General features: G+C 51.4%; 1 protein-coding gene across 5 annotated transcripts in view; it reads right to left on the reverse strand.

Moving 5' to 3' along the window:
• SAFB2 (scaffold attachment factor B2) overlaps positions 13821-22258 on the reverse strand; it is a 28539-nt gene continuing 20101 nt past the window's right edge. The window contains exons 14-21 of one of the 5 annotated variants that reach the window (XM_018050906.1): positions 20548-20684; positions 19339-19629; positions 18296-18436; positions 17153-17195; positions 16145-16275; positions 14633-14745; positions 14448-14514; positions 13821-14192 (exon numbers count right to left, since the gene is read on the reverse strand). In XM_018050906.1, the coding sequence (XP_017906395.1) occupies positions 14066-14192; positions 14448-14514; positions 14633-14745; positions 16145-16275; positions 17153-17195; positions 18296-18436; positions 19339-19629; positions 20548-20684 (1050 nt within the window). In that variant the 3' untranslated portion in view covers positions 13821-14065. The other 4 variants (XR_001918339.1, XM_018050908.1, XM_018050907.1 and 1 more) reach the window with 4 other exon arrangements.

Below are 22258 nucleotides of genomic sequence, written 5' to 3' on the forward strand. Positions count from 1 at the left end.
GTTTAAAAAAAAAGACACTCTAAGGACTTCCCAGGTGGTCTAATGGCTGAGACTCCTTTCTCCCAATGCCAAGGGCTGGAGTTTGATCCCTGGTCGGAGAACTAGATCCCACATGCTGCAACGAAAGATTCCACATGATGCAAAAAAGACTGAAGATTCCAAAGATCTTAATGTGCTTCAGAAAGAGCCAACGCAGCTTTTTTTGAGTCTTTAAGATGACCGTCAGATCCCTAGTGGTGAGTGGAGAATTCTCAGGGGATCCCATTGACCTACAGGTTAATGGATGTGCTTGTAGTTATAAGGATCAAAGAGATGGTTTATGAAACTTACTGAGTCCTTAGGCTGTGTGCCAGGCAGGGTTCAAAGAGCTTTACAAACCCTAACTTGCTTAATCACTGAACAACAAATCTATGAGGCTGCTATCATATCAGACCCATTATACAGATGAGGAAACTGAGTCCACAGCATGAAAAGCAGCACCAAGTAAGTGCTTAGGTTTAGCAGAACCTAAAATTTGCTCAGTCACCTCTGTGGACACCCACTCTTGTCTCTCCAGAGATCATTGCCTCTGGCATCCCAGGAAATTTTCCTGAATGTTTTGGTTCTCCAGTTTCTTGGGTGACTCCATGCAGAACTACTGGGAAAGGTGAGGGAAGAGGAGAGTGTGGCAAGTTTATGAGTGCATGGAAATATCAGACACACAGAGACACCTCCCCGCCCCGCAGCCTCTGACACAGACACATACACACACACAACACACACCTTGAGACAAAATGAGACCGAGACTGGCTAGATACACACTCCCAAGATAAAACCAGGCACACCCACTTCAAAACACTCGTGCACACACACACCCAGACCAATGAAAACACACCCCAGGATAAGCAGTGCTATGCGCAGGAGACATGCACAGGGCCTTGGCATGGGGGTGGCAAGCTTACAGGGATTCTGGACATCCTTGATTCCTGCGAAACCCTGCCCCAGCCTTCATCTCCATCTCCACCCTGGGGTCGGGCCTCCTGCTAACGCGCCAGTGGACCAGTAAGGGAACCGCAGGCGGAGAGAAAAGGACTGGGGCTTGCCAAGAGGCCAGGTAGGGACAACCGCGGGACCGAGTGTGGCTCTCTGGCACCATCCAGTGGCTACGTGGTGGGGGGGCAGGGGTCGCAGCAGCTTCTGAGGTTCAATATCTTTGCGTCTCCGGGTCCCTCTGCGTCTGCTTTTGTCTCTGCGTTGGTCTGTATGTCTCTCTCTCTGCGCCTCAGTCTCTCTGTCTTCTCTGTGCATTGCTGTCTCTTTTTCCTTCTATCTGTTTCTGTTTCTCTGCAGCTCTGTTCCTTCTTCATCTCTCCATCTTTTTTTCTCTCTCTCCCACTCTTCCCGCTCCCAGCCCCCAACTGCTCTTCCATGAATTAGCCGCCTCTCTCATTAGCCTGCAGCTGTTGGGAATGAGCTACCAACCTTATCAGCTCGGCTAGCCAGCATGCTCCTACCACCTACATTCGGGTCTTTGGAGTAGGGGTGGGGGTACCTCATGCCTGGAGTATGCAGGGGGTTTCCCCTGCTGTTATCTTTGTCCAGATAACTTGGCCATGAGCCCACCTTGGCTTGCCCCTTCCCCAGGACTGGCTGCTGCCAGTTCCCTGGAGACAGAAAGTGCTAGTTACCTTTCTGGGATAACAGACACATTTATCCCTACTAGGAGCCTGAGGATCCCTTCAGTTGCTGAAGCCTGCCATCCCCACCCCCAGTGCCCCCAAATCGCCTGTGTCTGCTGGCCTGATCCCTGACCCCACTGGGACCTCGCAGGTCACTCTGAACCCAACTCACGCACACTCCTGTTTGCTAGGTTCCTCCCAGATTGCTGCACCCATTCCTTCCCAGGGGCTCCTGCACATTCTGTTCCCTCTCCTGGGGTGTCCTTCCACTCAGCTCCTTCAGGAAGCCAGGCTCACTCCACCTCCTGCTTGAAACGCTCCCCATGGGCTCCACAGAGCAGATCTGTCTCGGTCATGGTCACTGCTCTGTCCCTAGCACAGAGTCTGGCACACAGGAAATGCCCTGGAAGCCGCTGCTAAACAGAAGAGCTCTCTCTGGCTTCTCTGGTGGCTCGGCGGTAGAGAAGCTGCCTGCCAATGCCAGGAGACCTAGGTTCCACCCCTGTGTCCAGAAGATCCCCTGGAGAAGGAAATGGCAACCCACTCCAATATTTTTGCCTGGGAAATCCCATGGACAGAGGAGCCTGGCAGGCTGCAGTCCTTGGGGTTGCAGAGAGTCGGGCATGACTGAGCGACTATGTCAAGCCCAGGTCCCATCTTGTCTTGCTGAGAGTGTGGGCCTTGGCCTAACAGACTGCATTTCACCCTGTGTCCTGTTTACCCAGGGACAGGGGGCGAGGAGACTTTTTCTGGGCTGCCTGTGAAATTTGCCCTGCTGGGTCTCATTTCAGCCGAGTCTGTAAATATTCGGTCCGCCGGGGCTGGCAGGGGAAGCTTCAGTGTGTTTTACGAGCCTCCCCATGGGGGCCCAGCGCGAAGTTTCTGTGGCTGGCTATGTGGGGCGCCTGGCAGTTTCACGGCTGGCTGGCACGAGGTGGGTCTGACTGTGAGATTGGAGGCAGCCGCGAGGCATCATCAGCGGCTGCCGGCACTTAACCCCTCAGCGTGCGGCTTTCAGACACCCGAACAGGGCCCCTTGTTGGAAAAACTGCTAACGCAGGGTTATAGATCACAGCTGTGGTGGACATGGGGGGCAGATCTAACCCCCTCCCCAAGACTGCAAGGAGGCGGAAGGCCCCAATTTAGACCTGGCTCTTCTAGAAGAATCGACTGCAACCACAGTCACTGGTTAAGCACCCACAGATGCTGGGTCCTACGCAAAGCACCTTATTTTTGACTGTTTTAAAAAATACTTTTATTCAAGAGACTTCCCCGGTGGTTCAGTCACTAAGACTCTGTGCTCCCAATGCAGGGGGCCCGGGTTCAACCCCTGGTCAGGGAACTAGATCCCACATGCCGCAGCTAAGAGTTTGCATATACCTACCAAGACCTGGTACAACCTAATAATAGAAAATAATAATAATTTTATTTGTTTTTGACTGTGCTGGGCCTTTGTTGATTGATGCACAGGCTTTTCACTAGTTGCGGCGAGTGGGGGCTACTCTTTAGTTGTGACGCACGGGCTTCTCGTTGCGGTGGCTTCTCTTGTGGAGCACAGGCTCTACAGTGCTGGCCTCTGTAGTTTCTTCTCCTGGACTCTAGAGCACGGGCTCAATAGTTGTGGCGGAAGGGCTTAGTAGCTCTGCAGTGTGTGGGATCTTCCCAGGTCAAGGATCAAACCCATGTCTCCTGCGCTGGCAGGCAGATTCTTTACCACTGAGCCACCAGGGAAGCCTGCAAAGCATTTTAAATGCATCAGCTCCTTGCATCCTCAGAAATCCCCCAGCCCCTTTTACAATGAGAAAACTCAGGGACTTCCCTGGAGATCCAGTAGTTAAGACTGTGCTCCCAATGCAGGGGGCACAGGTTCGATCTCTGGTTGGGGAGGATCTTACATGCTGCGTGGCGTGGCCAAAAAACAAAAGACAGCAAGAAAAAACTCAGGTGTTTGAGGTAACTGGTTCCAGGTCATCCAGGTGGCAAAGGGTAGAGCTGGGATAACATTCTCCAGCCTGGCTTGGTCTCACATAAGTCACCCAGCCCTCACGGGGGCCTCCCTGACAGGACCTGAAGAGCCCCTGGAAGCCACTTCTCAACAGTCAGCCTCCCAGGGGTCAATGGGTCAGTTGGGCCTGGGAACCTGCATTTTAAGTAAGCCCCTCCCTGGGAATTCCCCAGAGGTCCAGTGGTTAGAACTCAGCGCTTTTGCAGCCATGGCCCAGGTTCTCCCTGGTCAGGGAACTAAGATCCCACAAGCCACCATGGTGGTGTGACCGAAAAATAAGTAAGCCCATCCCTCCACCCCCAGGTACCTCTTACTAGAGGTGTTCCTTGGACTTTCCTCAGGAATAGCAGCAGCCTTACTACTGCACGTGTCCGAACATTCCAGTGTTCCCTCTCAAGCTCAGTGGAGACGGTCTGCCACCTGGTGTTGACTGAAGACACTACTACAAGGTTTGCCAGACGTTCTAAGCTAGAATTCGGCCAGGCCCCAGAAGACCCAAAAGGCCAGACAGGAATGAAAACATGAAGACAGAGGATTTTAAGAATTTGTTTTATGTAGACCATTTTTGGAGACAGCAATGGCACCCCACTCCGGTACTCTTGCCTGGGAAATCCCATGGACGGAGGAGCCTGGTGGGCTACAGTCCATGGGGTCGCGAAGAGTCAGACACGACTGAGCGACTTCACTTTCACTTTTCATTTTCATTCACTGGAGAAGGAAATGGCAACCCACTCCAGTGTTCTTGCCTGGAGAATCCCAGGGATGGGGGAGCCTGGTGGGCTGCCGTCTATAGGGTCGCACAGAGTAGGACACGACCATTCTTACAGTCTTTATTGAATTTGTTACAAGATTGCTTAATGTTTTGGTTTCTTGCCTGTGAGGCATGTGGGATCTCAGCTCCCTAACCAGGGATCGAACCCACACCTCCTGCACTGGAAGGCAGAGTCTTAACCGCTGGACTACCAGGGAAGTCCACAAGATGCAGGATTATTGTGTCCTTTCTTTCTCCTCTCCATAGATTCGATAAGAATTTACACTGTGTCTACCATGCTGGCTCCTTGGAAGAAAAGCTATGACAAACCTAGACAGCATATTGAAAAAGAGACATCACTGTGATGCAAAGGTCTATATAGTCAAAGCTATGGTTTTCCCAGTAGTCCTGTATGGATGTGAGAGTTCAACCATGAAGGACCGAAGAATGAATAGTTTCAAACTGTGGTGCTGGAGAAGACTCTTGAGAGTCCCTTAGACAGTAAGGATATCAAACTGCTGCTGCTGCTGCTAAGTCGCTTCAGTCGTGTCTGACTCTGTGCGACCCCATAGACGGCAGCCCATCAGGCTCCCCCATCCCTGGGATTCTCCAGGCAAGAACACTGCCGTGGGTTGCCATTTCCTTCTCCAATGCATGAAAGTGAAGAGTGAAAGTGAAGTCGCTCAGTTGTGTCCTACTCTTAGCGACCCCATGGACTGCAGCCTACCAGGCTCCTCCGTCCGTGGGATTTTCCAGGCAAGAGTACTGGAGTGGGGTGCCATTGCCTTCTCCAAGGAGATCAAACTAGCCCATCCTAAAGAAAATCAACCCTGATTATTCATTGGAAGGACTGATGCTGAAGCTGAAGCTCCAATACTTTGACCACCTGATGTGAAGATCTGACTCATTTGAAAGAACCCTGAAGCTGGGGAAGATTGAAGGCAGGAGGAAAAGGGGATGACAGAGAATGAGTTGGTTGGATGGCATAATTGACTCAATGAACATGAGTTTGAGCAAACTCTGGGAGACAGTGAAGGACAGGGAAGCCTGGTATGCTGCAGTCCATGGGGTCACAGAGAGTCGGACACGACTTAGTGACTCAACAACATCAACAGTGTTCCGGGTGTATTAGTTAGACATGGATGTGTTAACCATGTCTTTATTTTCTTGTGTCTGATGCTTTGACATCTGGGGCTTCAGCCCCTCCCAGGACCAGCTAATTCCCAGAGACAGCAAACAAGTCGCCCTAGGGTGCCTTTCACATGCAAACCAGCCGACTCAGAGCTCACATCCCAACTTGCTCCTCTCACACTAGGCGTCACTATCCCCCTGCCCTAATCACCCCAAGGTCAGTGCCAGGCAGCTTTTTCTCGCGTTCTGTCATATCTCTTTGTGACCCTATGGCCGTAGCCTACCAGGCTCTTCTCTCCATGGGGTTCTGCAGGTAAGAATACTGGAGTGGGTTGCCATTTCCTCTCCCAGGGGATCTTCCCGAAACAGGAATCAAACCTGGGTCTCCCGCATCACCGGCAGATGCTTCACCATCTGAGCCATCAGGCCACAAGCCTGAAGCCACAGGTAGCCACCGTCTCACTTCCTTGGTCAGTACTCATGCCTGTGAACCTCTGCCCCCAAAACAGATTCGGTCACATCCCAGTGGGACAGGCAAAATAATGCCCCCTTCCCCCCACAAAGAAGTCCACATCAGAGATCCCTTCCTGACTGTGATCATGTACCAGGAAGGGAGGGAGACCCTACCAGGGCCCGAGAGTGGGCTCTTGTCTAACATTCAGAAATGAATTGTCTGAGGAGACACACGGGCTGACAAAGCAAGAGACTTTGTTGGGAAGGGGGTGCCCGGGTGGAAAGCAGCAAATAAAGGAACCCAGAACAGCTCTGCCACGTGGCTCGAAGGCTCAGGGTTTATGGTCCTGAGGTTGGTTTCTGAGTTGCCTCTGGCCAGTCATCTTGTTCGGCCCACATTTAGCCTGAGTCACCAGGCTTAGGGCTTCTCTGGTAGCTCGGTGGTAAAGAATCCACCTGCCAATGCAGGAGACGAAAGAGACTCAGGTTCGATCCCTGAATTGGGAAGATCCCCTGGAGGAGGAATTGGTCTCTCACACCAGTATTCTCACCTGGAAAATTCTCTTAACAGAGGGGCCTGGCGGGCTACAGTCCAGGGGGGTCACAAAGAGTTGTACACAACTGAGCGACTGAGCGCGCACACACACACACACACACACACACACACAAACCCTGACAACCCTGGTTCTTCCGGGTGGTGTGTGCATCTCTTGTTCAAGATGGATTCAAGCATGAAGGATTCTGGAAGGTCGGTAGGATATATTATGGGCTGGCATCTCCTCCCTCCTTTTGGGCCCTCTCAAATTCTTCGGGTTAGTTTTCAGAGGCAGCACCACTTTGCTTTTCAGGACCTACTGTTGCGAGGCAATTCGGGCAAGCAGGCCTGGACAAGGCTCGTGATTTTGGAAACTGTCCCCTAATAGTCAGAGGGAGATGTGACTGTGGAAAAAGGATGAGAAATATGCTGCCTTCCTGGCTCTGAAGCTGGAGGAAGGGGCCAGGAGGCAAGGGATGTGGGTGGCTTGGAGAAGCTGGAAAAGGCAGGGAATCAGATCGCTTTCCTAGTGCCTTGGAAAGAAACAGCTCTGTAGGCACCTTGAGTTGGAGGACTTCAGAGCTCCAGACTTTGAGGTGAGAGGTTTGTGCGAATTTGTTATGGCAGCCAGAGGGAACACACACTAATTCTCTTGCAGGTATCGTGTGAAACTCTAAAATCATAAAATCAGTGCGATACTGGGAATTCCCTGGTAATGAGTGTTTAGAACTCAGCACACTCATTGCTGAGGCCCCAGGTTTGATCCCTGATCAGGAAACAAAGATTCCCACAAGCTGCATGCCAAGGCCCACCATGCCCCTGCCCTAGCTCATAAGGCTGCACCCGACACAGTCACCCACCACAATCTGCCCAGTGACCTGGGGTGGAGGCATCATGCCCATTTGAGAAATGAGAACTCTGAGAGCTCCAGAGAGGGTAAGTCACTTTCCCAAGGATACACAGTTGACAAAAGAAGAATCTGAGATGTGAACCCACTCGCCTCACCATCCTGTGATCTTGTGACCAACGAGGGAGGGATGGGCTAACCTCTGGAGGATGGGGGAGGGGCAGCACTGGGAGGTCTCAGTGGAGACCCCGCCCCTTGATCTGCAAACCAGTGAAGGAGCACCATATCCCCAGGAACCGACAACTCTGTGCCTGTGTTTTTAAAAACTCAAAAGTCCTTTTTAGAGCACTGCATATGAAAATATTTAACGAAGAGGAATGCGTGCAATTTGAGACTGGCAATCATTGTGCAGGCTGGGGAATTCCTGCAAAGTGAGAAAATTTAACCTAGGAGCTGTTTTGAAATGTAATGAAATCTTTATGAATACAGAATTTAGCGGTTGATGGAGTTGACACATTTTTGTAAATGTGGAGACATGTGATAAGGTATTCATTCTGATTTTGCAGTTTTCTCTTTGCATTTTTGAAGCTGATCATTTCTGCCCTCTTTCTCTCTGGGCCTCAGAAAACATTTTATGGGTCTCCTGGAGAGCATGAGTACCTTAGGCCCTATTCCAGTAGGCCTCCCAGTGCCTGTTAACATTTACTGAGCACTTAACATTTTCCAGGAGCTTTTTACGTCTATTAACTAATTTAATCTTGGCAAAGACCCTCTATGACAAATACTGTCCTATTCTCAGTTAACAAAGCCAAAACAGAGAAGAACTATTAACTCCTATGGGCAGATAGGTATGTTGGATTTCAAGTCTGTCTCCCAAGCCTGCTGCAGTGGTTGCCATTCCTATGACACCCAACCGTCCCAACCCTGACCTTTAAAGCATTTTTTTTTAATTGTGGCAAAATATATGTAACACAAAAATTTGCCTTCCCAAGGACAGGTGCACACTGCTATATTTAAAGTGGATAACCAACAAAGACCTACTGTATAGCACAGGGAACTCTGCTTAATGTTATATGGCAGCCTGAATAGGAGAGGAGTTTGGGGGAGAATGGAGGAGGGCATGGCAACCCACTCCAGTATTCTTGCCTGGAAAATCCCATGGACAGAAGAGCCCGGTGGGCAATGGTCTATAGAATCGGAGTCAGACACAACTGAAGTGACTTAGCATGCATGCATGGCTCCGTCCTTTTGCTGTTCACCTGAAACTATCAAAAACATTGTTAATCAGCTATACCCCAATAAAATATAGAAAGTTTAATTAAAAAATCTTGCCATCCTATACATGTACCTGTGTTCATAGCAACACTATTTACAGTATCTATGACACAGAATCAATCTAAATGTCCATCGACAGAGGAATGGATAAAGATGGGGTACCTATATACAATGGAATATTACTCAGCCATAAAAAGAATGAATAACGCCAGTGAAAGAATGAAATGGTGCCATTTGCAGCAATATAGGTGGACCTAGAGATTATTATGGAGAAGGCAAGGGCAGCCCACTCCAGTGCTCCTGCCTGGAAAATCCCATGGACAGAGGAGCCTGGTGGGCTGCAGTCCATGGAGTTGCTAGGAGTCGGACACGACTGAGCGACTTCACTTTCACTTTTCACTTTCATGCATTGGAGAAGGAAATGGCAACCCATTCCAGTGTTCTTGCCTGGAGAATCGCAGGGACAGGGGAGTCTGGTGGGCTGCAGTCCATGGGGTCGCTAGGAGTCGGACATGACTGAGCGACTTAGCAGCAGCAGCAGCAGAGATTATTATAAGTCAGACAAAAACAAAAATACCATATGATATCACATATATGGAATCTAAAACATGACATGAATGTATCTATAAGGATTGGGAATCTGGGATTAGCAAATTGGTATATATAAGATGGATAAACTACAAGGTCTTACTTGTATAGTACAGGAAACTATATTCAATATCCTGTGATAAACCATAATGGAAAAGAATATAACTGAGCGACTAAACAACAACCAACAACATTCCACTGTATGGCTGGACCACAATTTGCTTATCCACACTACTAACACACTCATTGGTGGTGGTGGTCAGTCACTTCAGTTGTGTCCAACTCTTAGCTCCCCACTGGACTGTAGCCCGCCAGGCTCCTCTGTCCATGGGATTCTCCAGGCAAGAATACTGGAGTGGGTTCCCATTTCCTTCTCCAGGGGGATCTTCCCCACCCAGGAATCGAATTCCCATCTTCTGTGGCTCCTGCGTTGGCAGGCAGATACTTTACCACTAAGCCACCAAGGAAGCCCGAAAGTGAAAGTGAAGTCGCTCAGTCAAGTCCGACTCTTTGCAACCCCATGGACTGTAACTTATCGGGCTCATCTGTCCATGGGATTTTCCAGGCAATAGTACTGGAGTGGATTGCCATTTCCTTCTCCAGCGGATCTTCCCGACCCAGGGATCGAACCCAGGTCTCCTGCATTGTAGACAGATGCTTTACCGTCTGAGCCACCAGGGAAGTCCTTAGAATGGCTATTATTTACAACAAGAAACACATTCAGAAAACAAGTGGTGAAGATGGAGACACATTTGGAACTCTCGTGCAGGGCTGGTGGGAACGTTAAGATGGGGCAGCCTCAATGGAAAACAGCCTGGCAGTTCCTCAAAAGTTAAATGTCTAGAATTACCATAGGACCCAGGAATTTCACTCCCAGGTATACATTCAGGAGTAGAAAACAGGTGTGTAGAGACATCCAGGCACGCTCATCTTCACAGTAGCATGACTGACAGCAGCCAAGAGGTGGACACAACCTAAGTGTCCCAGATTCTCTTTTTTTTTTTTTGCCACACTGTGCATCATGCTGGATCTTAGTTCACCATCCAGGGTTAGAATGTGCACCCCCTCCATTTGAAGCATGGGATCTTAACCACTGGACTGCCAGGGAAGTCCCTGTAGATTCTTTTTATAACATGTCTTTTCTTCCACTTCCCTTTTGTCTCCAGAAATAAAAATCAGAGCTAATATGACTTGTGTGCTCCGTCGCTTCAGCAGTGTCTGACCCTTTGCAACCCCATGGACTGTAGCCTGCCAGGCTCCTCTGTCCAAGGGATTTTCCAGGCAAGAATACCATGGGTTGCCACTTCCTTCTCCAGGGGCTCTTCCTGACCAAGGAATCAAACCCGTGTCTCTTGCGTCTCCTGCATTGGCAGGCAGGTTCTTTACCACTAGTGCCACCTGGGAAGCCCATTATGACTTAACCACATACAGTTAAAACAACAACAACAAAACAGCAGCCCAACCATATGATACTCTATCAGATATAAGCAGAAGAAATAAAAAGACAATAATATCTGATAAATACTAATTCAGCCTGTGAATGCGGGGGCACCAGTCCTGGTTACACTGAACACAGGATGAAGTGCTCAGACACGTGGGCCTATTGAGACAGCTCATCTGAGGCAGAAGCAGCAGGGGGGATGTTTAGACCCTGCAGGTCTGTTCACAGAAACGGTGAACAACTCTTTGTAAGGTTCTGGACTAAATGACAAGCCATTTTCCTCAATTTTCCCAGAAGTTGCATTCCTGAAAAATCTGTATATCTTTGAAAACTGTGACCTCTTTTCCCTGCCAAATTCACATGTTGATGTCCTGGCCCCTTGGACCTTAGGATGTGACTATACTTGAAGACAACACCTGCACAGAGGTTGTTGTTGTTCAGTTGCTCAGTTGTGTCTGACCCCACGCACTACAGCACGCCAGACTTTCCTGTCCTTCACTATCTCCTGGAGTTTGCTCAAATTCATGTCCACAGAGGTAATCAAATTAAAATGAGGTTATTAGGGTGGGTGCTAATCCAACATGACTGTGATCTTATAAAAAGGGGAATTCAGACACACATGCACACATACATACACACACACACCCGGAGAAAGCTGCGTGAAGGAGGCAGAGAGACATTTACAAGTTAAGAGATGTCAAAGATATGGTCATAGATGTTCTTCACCCTGGAAAGGCAACAGTACCTGAAACAGAAATTTGGGAAAAACTGGCCAGAATGTACCAGACCACACCAGATGTCATCTTCATATTTGGATTGCGAATCCATTTTGTTGGTGGCAAGACAGCTGGCTTTGGAATGATTTATGATTCCTTGCATTACGCAAAGAAAGAGCCCAAACACAGGCTTACAAAACATGGCCTAAATGAGAAGGAAAAGACCTCAAGAAAACAGCCAAAGGAACTCAAGAACAGAATGAAGAAAGTCAGGGGGACTGCAAAGGCTGATGCTGGTGCTGGCAAAAAAAGGAGTAAAGATTCTGCAGTGACTGTATCTGTGGTGACTGTGCAGATTTCTCTTGAGAGAATAAACTAAGACCTTTTACCAAAAAATACATAAAACAGTATTGTAATCAATTCAATAAAGACTTAAAGAAAAAAAGATGCCAAAGATTGCCAGTGACCATCAAAGTCTGACGACCACCAGAGTCAGGGGGGGCTTCCCAGCTGGCACTAATGGTAAAGAACCTGTCTGCCAATTCAGGAAACATGAGACACAGGTTTGATCCTTCGGTCAGGAAGATCCCCTAGAGAAGGGAATGGTAACCCACTCCAGTATTGCCTGGAGAATTCCAAGGACAGAGGAGGCTGGTGGGCTACAGTCGATGGGGACATGGCGTTGCCAAGACTCGGACATGACTAAGTGACTAAAGTTTTCACTTTCACTGGACTGGATTGGAGTCTGGGAAAGGGCCTGTAACAGAACCCCCTCAACGGCCTTAGAAGAAACCAGCTGTGCTGACACCTTGATTTTGGACTCCTGGCCTCTGTAACTGGAAGAGAATAAATGTTTACATCACCTATTCTGTAGTGTATCCAAGTAAAATGGAGCCTGGTGTTAGGCCTGGGTAATGAGGAAAGGGCCCGTCTTCCCTCACAGGCTGCGGGGTGATACTGGCCCACTCTCCACACTTCCTGGGGCCCCCTCGGGAGCACCAGTTCTGAAATTTAGGACTTGCTCCTACCTTGTGACAAGATCTGTAAACAGGTGTCACCTCCAGATCCCGAGCCCAATCTGGCTCCTCCCGGCCAATTCCGAACCCCCCGGACCCTTGTTTCCAGACTAGTTTGTGGGGTGAGATGAGGCTCTCCATACAGGAGGAAACATGCCACACTGGGCCCCAGTGCCTCATGGAGATGGCATCCTGTCCATTTGTCATTGGAAAATGACTCTAAAAGCCCCCGTGGTGAGGGAGGTGTTTGTTTGGGTAATCCAGACAGGGACCGCCAGACAGACAGACAGTGGAGGGCCAGCGCTGGCTTGACTTTCATATGCGGGCATCAAGGCAAGCTGGGTCGGGTTTTCAGATTGCTCTTTTAAACCCTTGCTTCACCAACCCAGCAGGAACACAGGGGACTCCAGAATTGGCAATTGTTCTGGGGCCAGTGGGTGGCTGTCCTAGTTAACAGGGGAAGGGGAGGGGAAGGAGGGAATCATGTTCCCAGCAGGCTGCACACAGGTTAACTCCTCACTCGCCAGTCCAGACGACACAGGTCCAGGGCTGGGACTCAGAGAAGCAGCTCTCCCTCTTGCCCCCAAGCCCTGCACAGGGGCCCCAGGGTCAGCCTTACAGCCACCAGGTCATCTCATCCCTGAGAAGGGCAGGGCCAGTGATCCTTCCAGAGACACGCCTCGCCGTGGTGTCACATCGCAGGGGCCTGGATGGAGCTGGGAGATCGTGAACAACCCCTTTGGCGTCAGGGGTTTTCAATGAAGATTGCTGCTGTGAGTGTGCTAAGTCATGTCCAATTCTTTGCAATCCCATGGACTGTAGCCCGCCAGACTCCTCTGTCAATGGGATTTCCCAGGCAAGAATACTGGAGTGGGTTGCCATTTCCTTCTCCAGGGGATCTTCCCGACCCAGGGATCGAACCTGTGTCTCCTGCATTGCAGGCAGATTCTTTCTCACCACGTTGCCAGGGAAGCCCTTAAGGAAGATCACTGCTACTTATAATCACAAATGAGATTTCACCTATGAACCTGCATTTCCAGGAAAACGAGTGGATCCAGTACCGCTGGGCTCATGCCAAGCAGGGGTTGCCCAACCCCGCCCCTCAGCCAGACCCACAAATCGCACAGCACTGTCAGGTAAAGTGACTGGTCCCAGGGCCCCCGGATGCAAACACCCTCCCCATTGGTGAAGAATTCCTAATTCCTTCCCAGCTCTGCCACCTAAGGGCTCTAGGACTCTGGTGAGCAATGTGACCCCTGCACCCGTTTCCTTCTCTGTAAGGTGGGGACAGGAGCTGTGAGAATTCAGGAATGTGAGCCAGCCTCTTGCTTTCCAGACAGACAGTGATGCCACTGAGGGCTGACCCTGTTCTCTGCTCTGTAATCACCGATACATATACACAGGTGAGAACCATAAACTTTTATTAATGGAAAATGGAATGCCTCAGTAACAGAAACCTTGTCTTAAAAATGGCAGAACAAGAACACATTTATTAAAAAAAAAAAAAGTGAATTCACATTGGATTGAGCTACAACACGGTGGCAGGATTTGCTTTTGCTTCTTAAAAGATTCCACAAGTTCAAGGTTAACTCTGCTAAGAGTTCAACAGTACATCTGTCCGCCTACCAGGACGCATGGAGGGGTGGGGTCTAGTAGTGGCGGGTGAAGTGGGGGTCTCTGTTGCCCCGGTCCTGGCCAGCCAGTCCATCGCTGTCGAGGCCTCCGGCAGGCACCACATCACCTTGGGTGTGCCCGCCGTGTGCAAAGCCGCCTCGCCTAGGAACAAAGGCACGTGTGTGTTCTCATCGTGTCACCTCGCAGCAGCAGGCTCAGAGCCCCCTGGCTCTTTCCAGAGGAGAAAATTCACAACCACAGGTTGCCTTCTGGGGAGGACTGTTAGTTGCAAAAGTTGTCAAGGGCCGCTATGGGAGTGTTTTCAAAACACTCAACCAGAAAGCTGATCAAGGATGCAGAAAGTGAGAGGAACTGAAGAGCGAGAAGAAATCTATTTTACGGGCAGACAAAACTTACCCCGATATTCCGCCCCGATCTGCCATGTGCCCGGGGCCCGAGGGTCCAGACAGGCCCCTCTCACCACCTGGAAGGGAAGGAAGAGTCTAACACTCCCTTCTCAGAAGCCCTGGGAAAGCTGGGGGAACCCTGGCCGCCCCTGCCCAGAAGCCCTACCAGACCTGCAGGCGGGGGTCAGCCCATACCTTGCCACCGCGAGTGCTCCCGGCCTGCTGTGTCTGCATCCACTGTGCCCGGCCAGGTGCGCTCCTGATGTTCCTCTAGCCTCTGGTTGTGCTCCGACCAGTCACGGCCACCCCTTTGCCAAAACAAAAGGCAGACACACAAAGGTCCCACTATGCCTCCAGGGAGAGGCTGTGGCTGTGGCTGGGGGGTTGTGCCCTCCTGGCAAAGAACGGGAAGAGACACTTCCCCAGACAAACACATGTGGCCAATAAGCACATGAGTAGGTCTTCAGCACAGCTAACGTCACAACCACCTCACCAGTCAGGATGGCTACTATTAAAAAGACAGACGATGGTGCCAAGTGCAGGTGAGGACATGCAGACACAGGGATCCTCACACCGGGCTTCTGGGAATGTGAAACAGTGCAGCCACACTGGAAAATAGCACAGTGGTCCCTTGAAACATTAAATGTAGAACGGCCATGTGACCCAGCGATTCCACTCCAAGGTGTCTGAGACCGGTAAACCTGCATTTACACAAAAACTTGTACACTAACCACCCCAAAGTGGAGACCACCAAAGTGTCCATTAACTAATTCATGAACAAATACAAAAAATGTGGTCCCTCCATACACTGGGAGATTCATCAGCCTGGAAAAGGAGAAAAGCCCTGAGATTCTCTCCAACACGAATGCACCTTGAGGACATGTTGCTCACTGAGAGAAGCAGACACAGACAGACAGTGTGTGATTCTACTGATGGGAAACGTCCAGCACAGGCCAGTCCAAAGAGAGGGAAAGTGGGTTAGTGGTTGCCAGGGAGATGGGGAGGGTCTGCTTATGGGGGCTTTTTTTGGGGGTGATGTAAATGCTCTGAAATGGGTTGCGGGATGGATGCATGGATCCATGGATCAACTGAAAGCCATCCAACTGTGCACTGTCGACAACGAACTGCACAGTGTATCTTGAAACAGCTGTTTCAGACAGAAACCCTGGGAGCTGACAATCCAAACCCAGTCCCCATGTGCAGGTGTAGCCACCTGGTCCCAGGCTGTGTATGACAGCCACCCGGTCCCACAGTGACAAAGCTCCACACAGCCTGCTGCCAGAGCATGAGCTCACCCCTGTACACTGAAGACACAGTGGCTGAACAACCTGAGAGAACTCGGCGTTAAGCAGGTCACTATCTATCCAACTGGCACCCTAGTCTTTGATCAATATCCGAAACACCCCTAGAGATGTGGCAGAGACTTCTGGTGATTGTGTCACCAGCCTGACAAGACACCTAGACAACTCTGCAGCACAGGGCCGAGTGAAGCTTCTCTACTACTGACAGGGGACAAGCCTCAGACAGCCTCAGGGCTACCTGCTTCAGCAGCCGGGGCCTGCAATAGGGACTATCACCCCTAGAGCTGACCCTGTTCCAGGTGAGCTGGTGGGCACATACACCTGGATCCCTCGCACAGAAGCCAAGCTGGGACCAAGTGAGGGCAGTGATGCCCCCAGGGAGGCTTGGCGTGGCCTGCCCGCTAACCTGGGTGGAGGTGGCGGCCCCCGGCCCTCGCTCATCCTCTTGTCGGAGCCGTAGCCGCCCCAGCCGTCTCGGGAGTCGCGGGCGTGGCGCTCTGGTGGTCCTCCATGGCTGTGGCGCTCGTCTGAGTAGTGCTGGAAGGCGCAAGAGGGACAGGGCGACTCCAGCCTCACCGTTCCTGGATAGGCCTGTGGCAGGCCCACCCTCTGGGTTTGGTCAACCTGAAGACCCTGCCACCCAAGAGGCCATGCCCAGGCCCCTTCTGACACTTCTTGATCCCTTCCTCACTTGAGAACCCCGAGCACCCCTAAAGCTCCATCACTGATGCACATGAAGGACCAGCAGAGGGCCCCCTGGCCCTGTGAGCAAGGACAGTCCCAGAATCTGGGTCCACCAAGGCATCACTCAGACCCGTCTTCCCTGAAGATGACCAACACCTGCTCCTTGCTGGTGACAGGAAGCTTCCCCTACACCACTAGGGCAGGCCAGCGCCCTCAGACCCCTAGCTCAGTACTGTGGAGGCCTGGAAGCCAGCAGTGCTGCTGGGAGTGGTTCAACACCCCTGGCCAAACAAGTCAGTGCTCTGCAAGTCAGCACATGTTGGGAGCAAGGGAGGCTATATATTCTTTCACCACCCCCTCCGCCTCCCGACCCCATTTAAACAGCCACGACTCTGATGCTGCCCCCACCTGTCTTGTGGGGGTGGCATCTGCTCTCCTCTGAGCTGACACCCTAGGGCACCCACAGACCCTCAGACAGAGGCAACCACCCTAGTACCTGACAGGGATGCCCTAAAACACAGGCTAAATGACCCCAGCAGGCTGCTAAGCCCCCGTTTGGGAGGTCCCACGTGTCTAGACTGGAAGGCACGCTACATAAGCAGACAATCAATCCTCTTTATTCACTTCCTATTGAATAAGATGAAGAACAAGCCCTATATATATAATGTCCACGTCTGCCCACTGCACAGAAGCAGCCACACTCCCAGCCTGAGGTCTGGCTTTTACTCACCTGCCCATCTCGCTCTCCCATCACTGACCTTGAACCTTCCCTCCTGCAAAACAGAAGTATCTCATTCCAGTGGCAGCTGACGGCTCTCTCGGACACTGCTGCAGACCACACGGAAGAGTCCAACAACTGGGGTACTTATCCTCTTTCACCGCATGAGAACAATTAATTGATGGACAGGCCTGAAAAAAGAGCTGGCTGACAGCTCCCTGGGGGTAGGAGTGAAGTCAGAGCCTAAGAAAGTGGGGAGGAAGGTTTTACTGAACTAAAATCCTTCACAGGGGTCTCAGAAGTAGAGACCCAACCCATGAAGCCAATGCCAAATTAATCTGTGGCCTGGTGACAAACTGGGTAATAAGATAGCCTTCGTGGTCTTAGCCTCTGGTATGATCTGACCCATGTGACTAACACATCAGAAACCAAGTCCGGCCATGATTAAATAAATGAGTGGTGTCTCAGCCTGTCTTCACCCCCATCTCCCTTCCCTCATGGAGGAGCTAATGAGCAGTGAAATGGCTCAAGGATATGCAGCCTGGGGGAGCGCAATGAGAAACTTAAAGAGAGAATGCTTAAATTGGAAAACCAGGGGCTGCCTTTTTAATAAATGAGATAGTCTTCGTTAAACAGGCACTGACAAAAAAAAATTACACCCCCAGACCCTTAAAACACAAAGCAGGCCTGAGAGGGCCACTGCCACATCCTATAGTCAGCCCCCTTGGTGTAGGCTGGCTCGGGCCCCATGCGGGTCAGTGACCCCTGCAGATGGCTCCAGTGGGTCACGGCCTTTCTCTAAACCACTTCCTTATCTGTGAGAACAAGGAGGCTGGGCCATGCCCTCCCCTCCTCAAAGACCTGTGCTCCAGTGCAGCTCCTGCCAGGGGAGGGACAAGAAGGAAGAGTGGCCAGGGAGACCCCAGGGAGCTATGCAACCCAGAGCCTGGGAACCGTGTATCGTAAGAGGACAGTGCATGAAACACACACCATGAGGCCTTCCCCATAGTCAAAGCGAAAATACCCTAAGGGACCACCGATTCCCACATCCTGCTCAAGGTCTGTCTCTAAATCCCTCGTATGGCAGTCACTAGGAACCTCCAGCACGAGAAGAGATGGAGACCCAGCCCTGCTGGAGAGGGGTGGGGCACTGACCTGTCAGCTCCGTGCTCCTGGTACCGGCCCCGGTCACGGTGGTCGAAGTGGTGGAAACGGTGATCAGGCCGAGGGAAGTCTGGGCGGTACCTGTCCTCCATGGCCATGCGCTTTCCTTCTGGCCAACCGGTGTCATCTCGCCTGTTTTTCATTTTAAAAAAGATGCAAATTTCACTTATGAGAGAGAATGAGGGGAAAAAATAAGAGGGTGGAAGTGCAATGCTCTCTCCATATACAGTATCATTTAAAATGTCCTGCAGGGCTAATCTCTAAACATTCAGTCATTATCGCTTTGATTTGATATATTAAAAACCCCAAACTACCAAAAGGCACCCTGGCATTCTCATTTGACAGTCCTGAAAGAAGAACCACTGTGTGAACTAATTGTATCACAAGGCTGTTAATACCTTGATCCCCACAAGAGCTCAAATGCAAGTAAAATGAAATATTTGATTCTCCAGAAACAACGTTCTGAGTTACCACATTTCCAACTCGTCATCTATGGTAATCTGAACTTCTCTCCGCGCTTTTCAGAAGCAAAGGGAATTAGATCGGGTGACAGCGAACTACACACAACTTGGGATGGTCTCCAATTATCTTCTTCCTGATTTTTACTAGAAAATTAGGCTCAAAGGTGGTGGGGTGATGGGAGACCGTCAGTTAAGCAGCTCAGAGAAGGCGGAGAGAGAGAAACCTCCTTTCTTAGAAGAAGGCAACCTGCTTTTCCACAGCACCGTCTCTGTGACTCTCACTCCAGGGAGGACATGTGAGCCTGAAGGAGATGGCAGGGAACACGGCCTAACGCATGCCTGCCTGTCTCCTCCCCACTAGACAGTGTCAAGCTCCCCTAGGAACCACTGCGCCGATGAAAGGACTGCCAAGGCAAGAGCATCACCAAGCCTCCAGCAAGTGGCAGCTCTGGAGATACTCTACTAGCTGTGGAGGCGGCAGCTACAAGCTCTGCCCAGGTGTCCATCTTCAGCACTCCCAACTCCCCACACCAAGGTGGACGCAGCCACACCCCGCTCTGGCTGTGGCCTTACCGCCCAATGTCGTAGGGCCTCCTGACCACCGACCGCCGCTCCTGCTCATAGCGTAGCTGCTCCTGCTGGTGCCGCAGCTCCTCACGCTCCCGCTGGATACGTTCCTGCTCACGCCGGCGCTCCCGCTCCACGCGCTCCCGCTCCCGCTCCAGCCGTTCACGCTCCAGGCGCTCCCGCTCCAGGCGCTGCCACTGGCGGTCAAGCTGCTCGCGTTCCCGCTCCAGCCGCGCCTTCTCCTTGCCCTCGTGGAAGGCCTCCAGGCGCTGTTCCCGCTCCCGCTGCTCACGCTCTCTGCAGACACAGGAAGGCCACCCTGACTTTCCCACATGGTGGCGCCTGGGCACCGAGGTCCTCGGAGGGAGCCTGGACACATCAAGCTCCTGGATGTGACCTGGCTGCCCCCTCACAGGCTCCAACCCACCCCTTGAACTGCTCTGATCATCCAGAAACCCCAAACTTCATCCTTTCCCCTTCTCTAACTAGCAAAACCAGGGTGAGCTGGGAGGGAGGGATGATGGCGAGTGGACACAGAGCCTCATGTCCAGACCAGGAGGACCTGCTCAAAGAGCACCAGAATGAAACCACAGGTAAACGGCAGAAAAGCAAAGAAAGCAAAGGATAACCGCTACCCTGAAGTTCCTGAGCAGATAAAACCCTGGAGACACGGATGACAGCCACTCTCCTTGAGAGGCAACTCATGCTCCTTTTTGTCACCCTTTCCTTCTCCGAGGGTGTACGTTCAACACGTGGCATTTTGAAAGGGACTTAAGATGGTGTGGGGACAGGAAAAGCCAGGCACCAGTGAAGGAACCACAGGTCTTGCCTCTCAGCCACCGCACATAGGAGCTGGCAAAGGAGCTGGGGAAGCCCCCCTGCTCTCCTCACTCGCTCCCAGGGCACCAGGGAAGGCTCTACATCAAGGGCACAAACTGGAGAAGCTGTTGATCCAGTTTGGTGAGGAAAACTGAGGTCTCAACCCCAGAGACCCTCCTCTGTCAAAGCCACAGGTGGCCTGGGTATGCGTGCTACCTGGGCCAGGGCACAACTTCAGCCAGGAGATGCTGCTGAGCAGAAACAGGCTTGGACGACTGTGCTGGGACGACTACGTCGTGGGGTGGGTGGGTGCAGCATGGACAGCAGGAAGCCAGCAAGCCCAGGCTACTGGCTTGGGAGGAAGGGCAATCCCCCCCGAGAAGAGACCCCACTCACCGCCGCCTCTCTGTCTCTCGGATCTCCCGCTCCCGCTGCCTCTGGCGCTCTCGCTCCCTCTGTTCTTTGATTTTATCAAACGACAGAATGTCTCTCTTCTCCTTGCTTTCCGACTTGCGATCCTGACTCTTTGAGCTCTGTTGACCAAAATTGGCTTATTGGCATCAGGAAAATGATGATGACAAACATAGGAGGCAAGTGGAATTAGCATGTCTGGACTAGACTAAGAACCTTGGGTCCCCTGGGGTTTACAGGGAGGCCCCAGCACAGGTTGCCTCACTGTGTGAGTTTTGATGCTACAGCCTTGCTTTCAAATCTTGCAAAGGGCATTAATGAAAGAGAAGGGGTAGAGTAAAACCTCAGCAAGCAGTTTCTCTGAAATCGCAGAGCCAAGCGCTCTGCATTATCTACAGCAAAACCAGGCTCCCCAGAGGCACAGGGCAGGCGCACAAGCCACCGCAGCAATCCCTCTGCTCGGTGGGGTCACCCCTCGACTGCTGGTTCAGGGCTCAGGCAGGAGGTCTCCATACAGAGCAAGCCAAAGGCCCACAAGTGTAAACCAGCACTCCAGATAAAGCAGAGTACTGTGAGCACTTCTGTGCTCTTCCATTTCTGGGAGAAGGTAAGAAACACTGACAAATGACTTCCATTCTGAGGCTCTCCAAGGCTGGGGCTCCCACACTGGCCACAAGCCAGCCTCTCCTGGAGGGTTTTGTGTAACTCAGAACCCAGGGCCTCCTGTGGACCCACTGCCTCACAATTCCCAGGGAAGGAGCCTGGGATACGTTCTTTAAAAAGCTCCTCAGCATTCTTTTCTTAACTAGCTCACAGACGGGCAAAATATCAACGAAAAACAAAGCAATCCAAAAGAAAGAAAGTGAAAGGTCATAACCAAACATTTTACTGAAGAGAGAAAAAAAAGGAGGGGATACAGAGGAGACCTGTCCACGCTCATTACAAGGACAGGTTCACAACCCCAAACACCGCAATGATCTGCAAGGAGGGCAGAATTGGGAGTCTGAGCACACACTGCAGGTTGGAGAAGGGAAGGACAGACGGCTTACATCCTGAGGTACAGATGTCATCTGCTGGGGAGGATGGCGTGGCAGTGGCGAGGGGAGAGGTGTGTGTCTCACATTGGGTTCCCGGGTCCACAGCCTGCCCTAGGCACTTTTTAGTGGCCTGGCACATGCCAGTGTCCTCCATAACCTTTCTGAAGGGCACTCAATGAGCATCAACCACAACAAACAATGTGTCTGCAGCTCTGGACCTGCCCTGACAAATGGCATACCCACAAATGCTGCGTCCAGAGGGGACGTGGAGACAGCCCAGTGTCCATCAGCAGGGGGCTTGGTCAAAATGACCACGGTACACCCACAGCTCAGTAGTAAAGCTTTACCAGGAAAAGGACACCCCCCCACACACACACCTGGATGGATTTCAGGGATACTATGCTGAGGGCAAAGACCAATCTCAAGGTCATGGTTGTATGATTTCATACACACATTTTCAGGACACCATGCTGGTGACAAAAAAAACCGCTCACAGGCTTCCAGCGTTGGGGATGGACTGGCGGGGTGGGCAACGTTACAGGGGTGTCTAGGAGGAGACCTCTGTACTGAGGGACCAGGTGTGCACGTGGACTCAAGTGGCAGGACTCAAGTCTACACTGCTGACAAAGTGTCCTGGTGCTGCCCCACCTCCACAGTTA

This window comes from Capra hircus, chromosome 7 (genome assembly GCF_001704415.2).
Source record: "Capra hircus breed San Clemente chromosome 7, ASM170441v1, whole genome shotgun sequence".
NCBI classification, from domain to species: Eukaryota; Metazoa; Chordata; class Mammalia; order Artiodactyla; family Bovidae; genus Capra; species Capra hircus.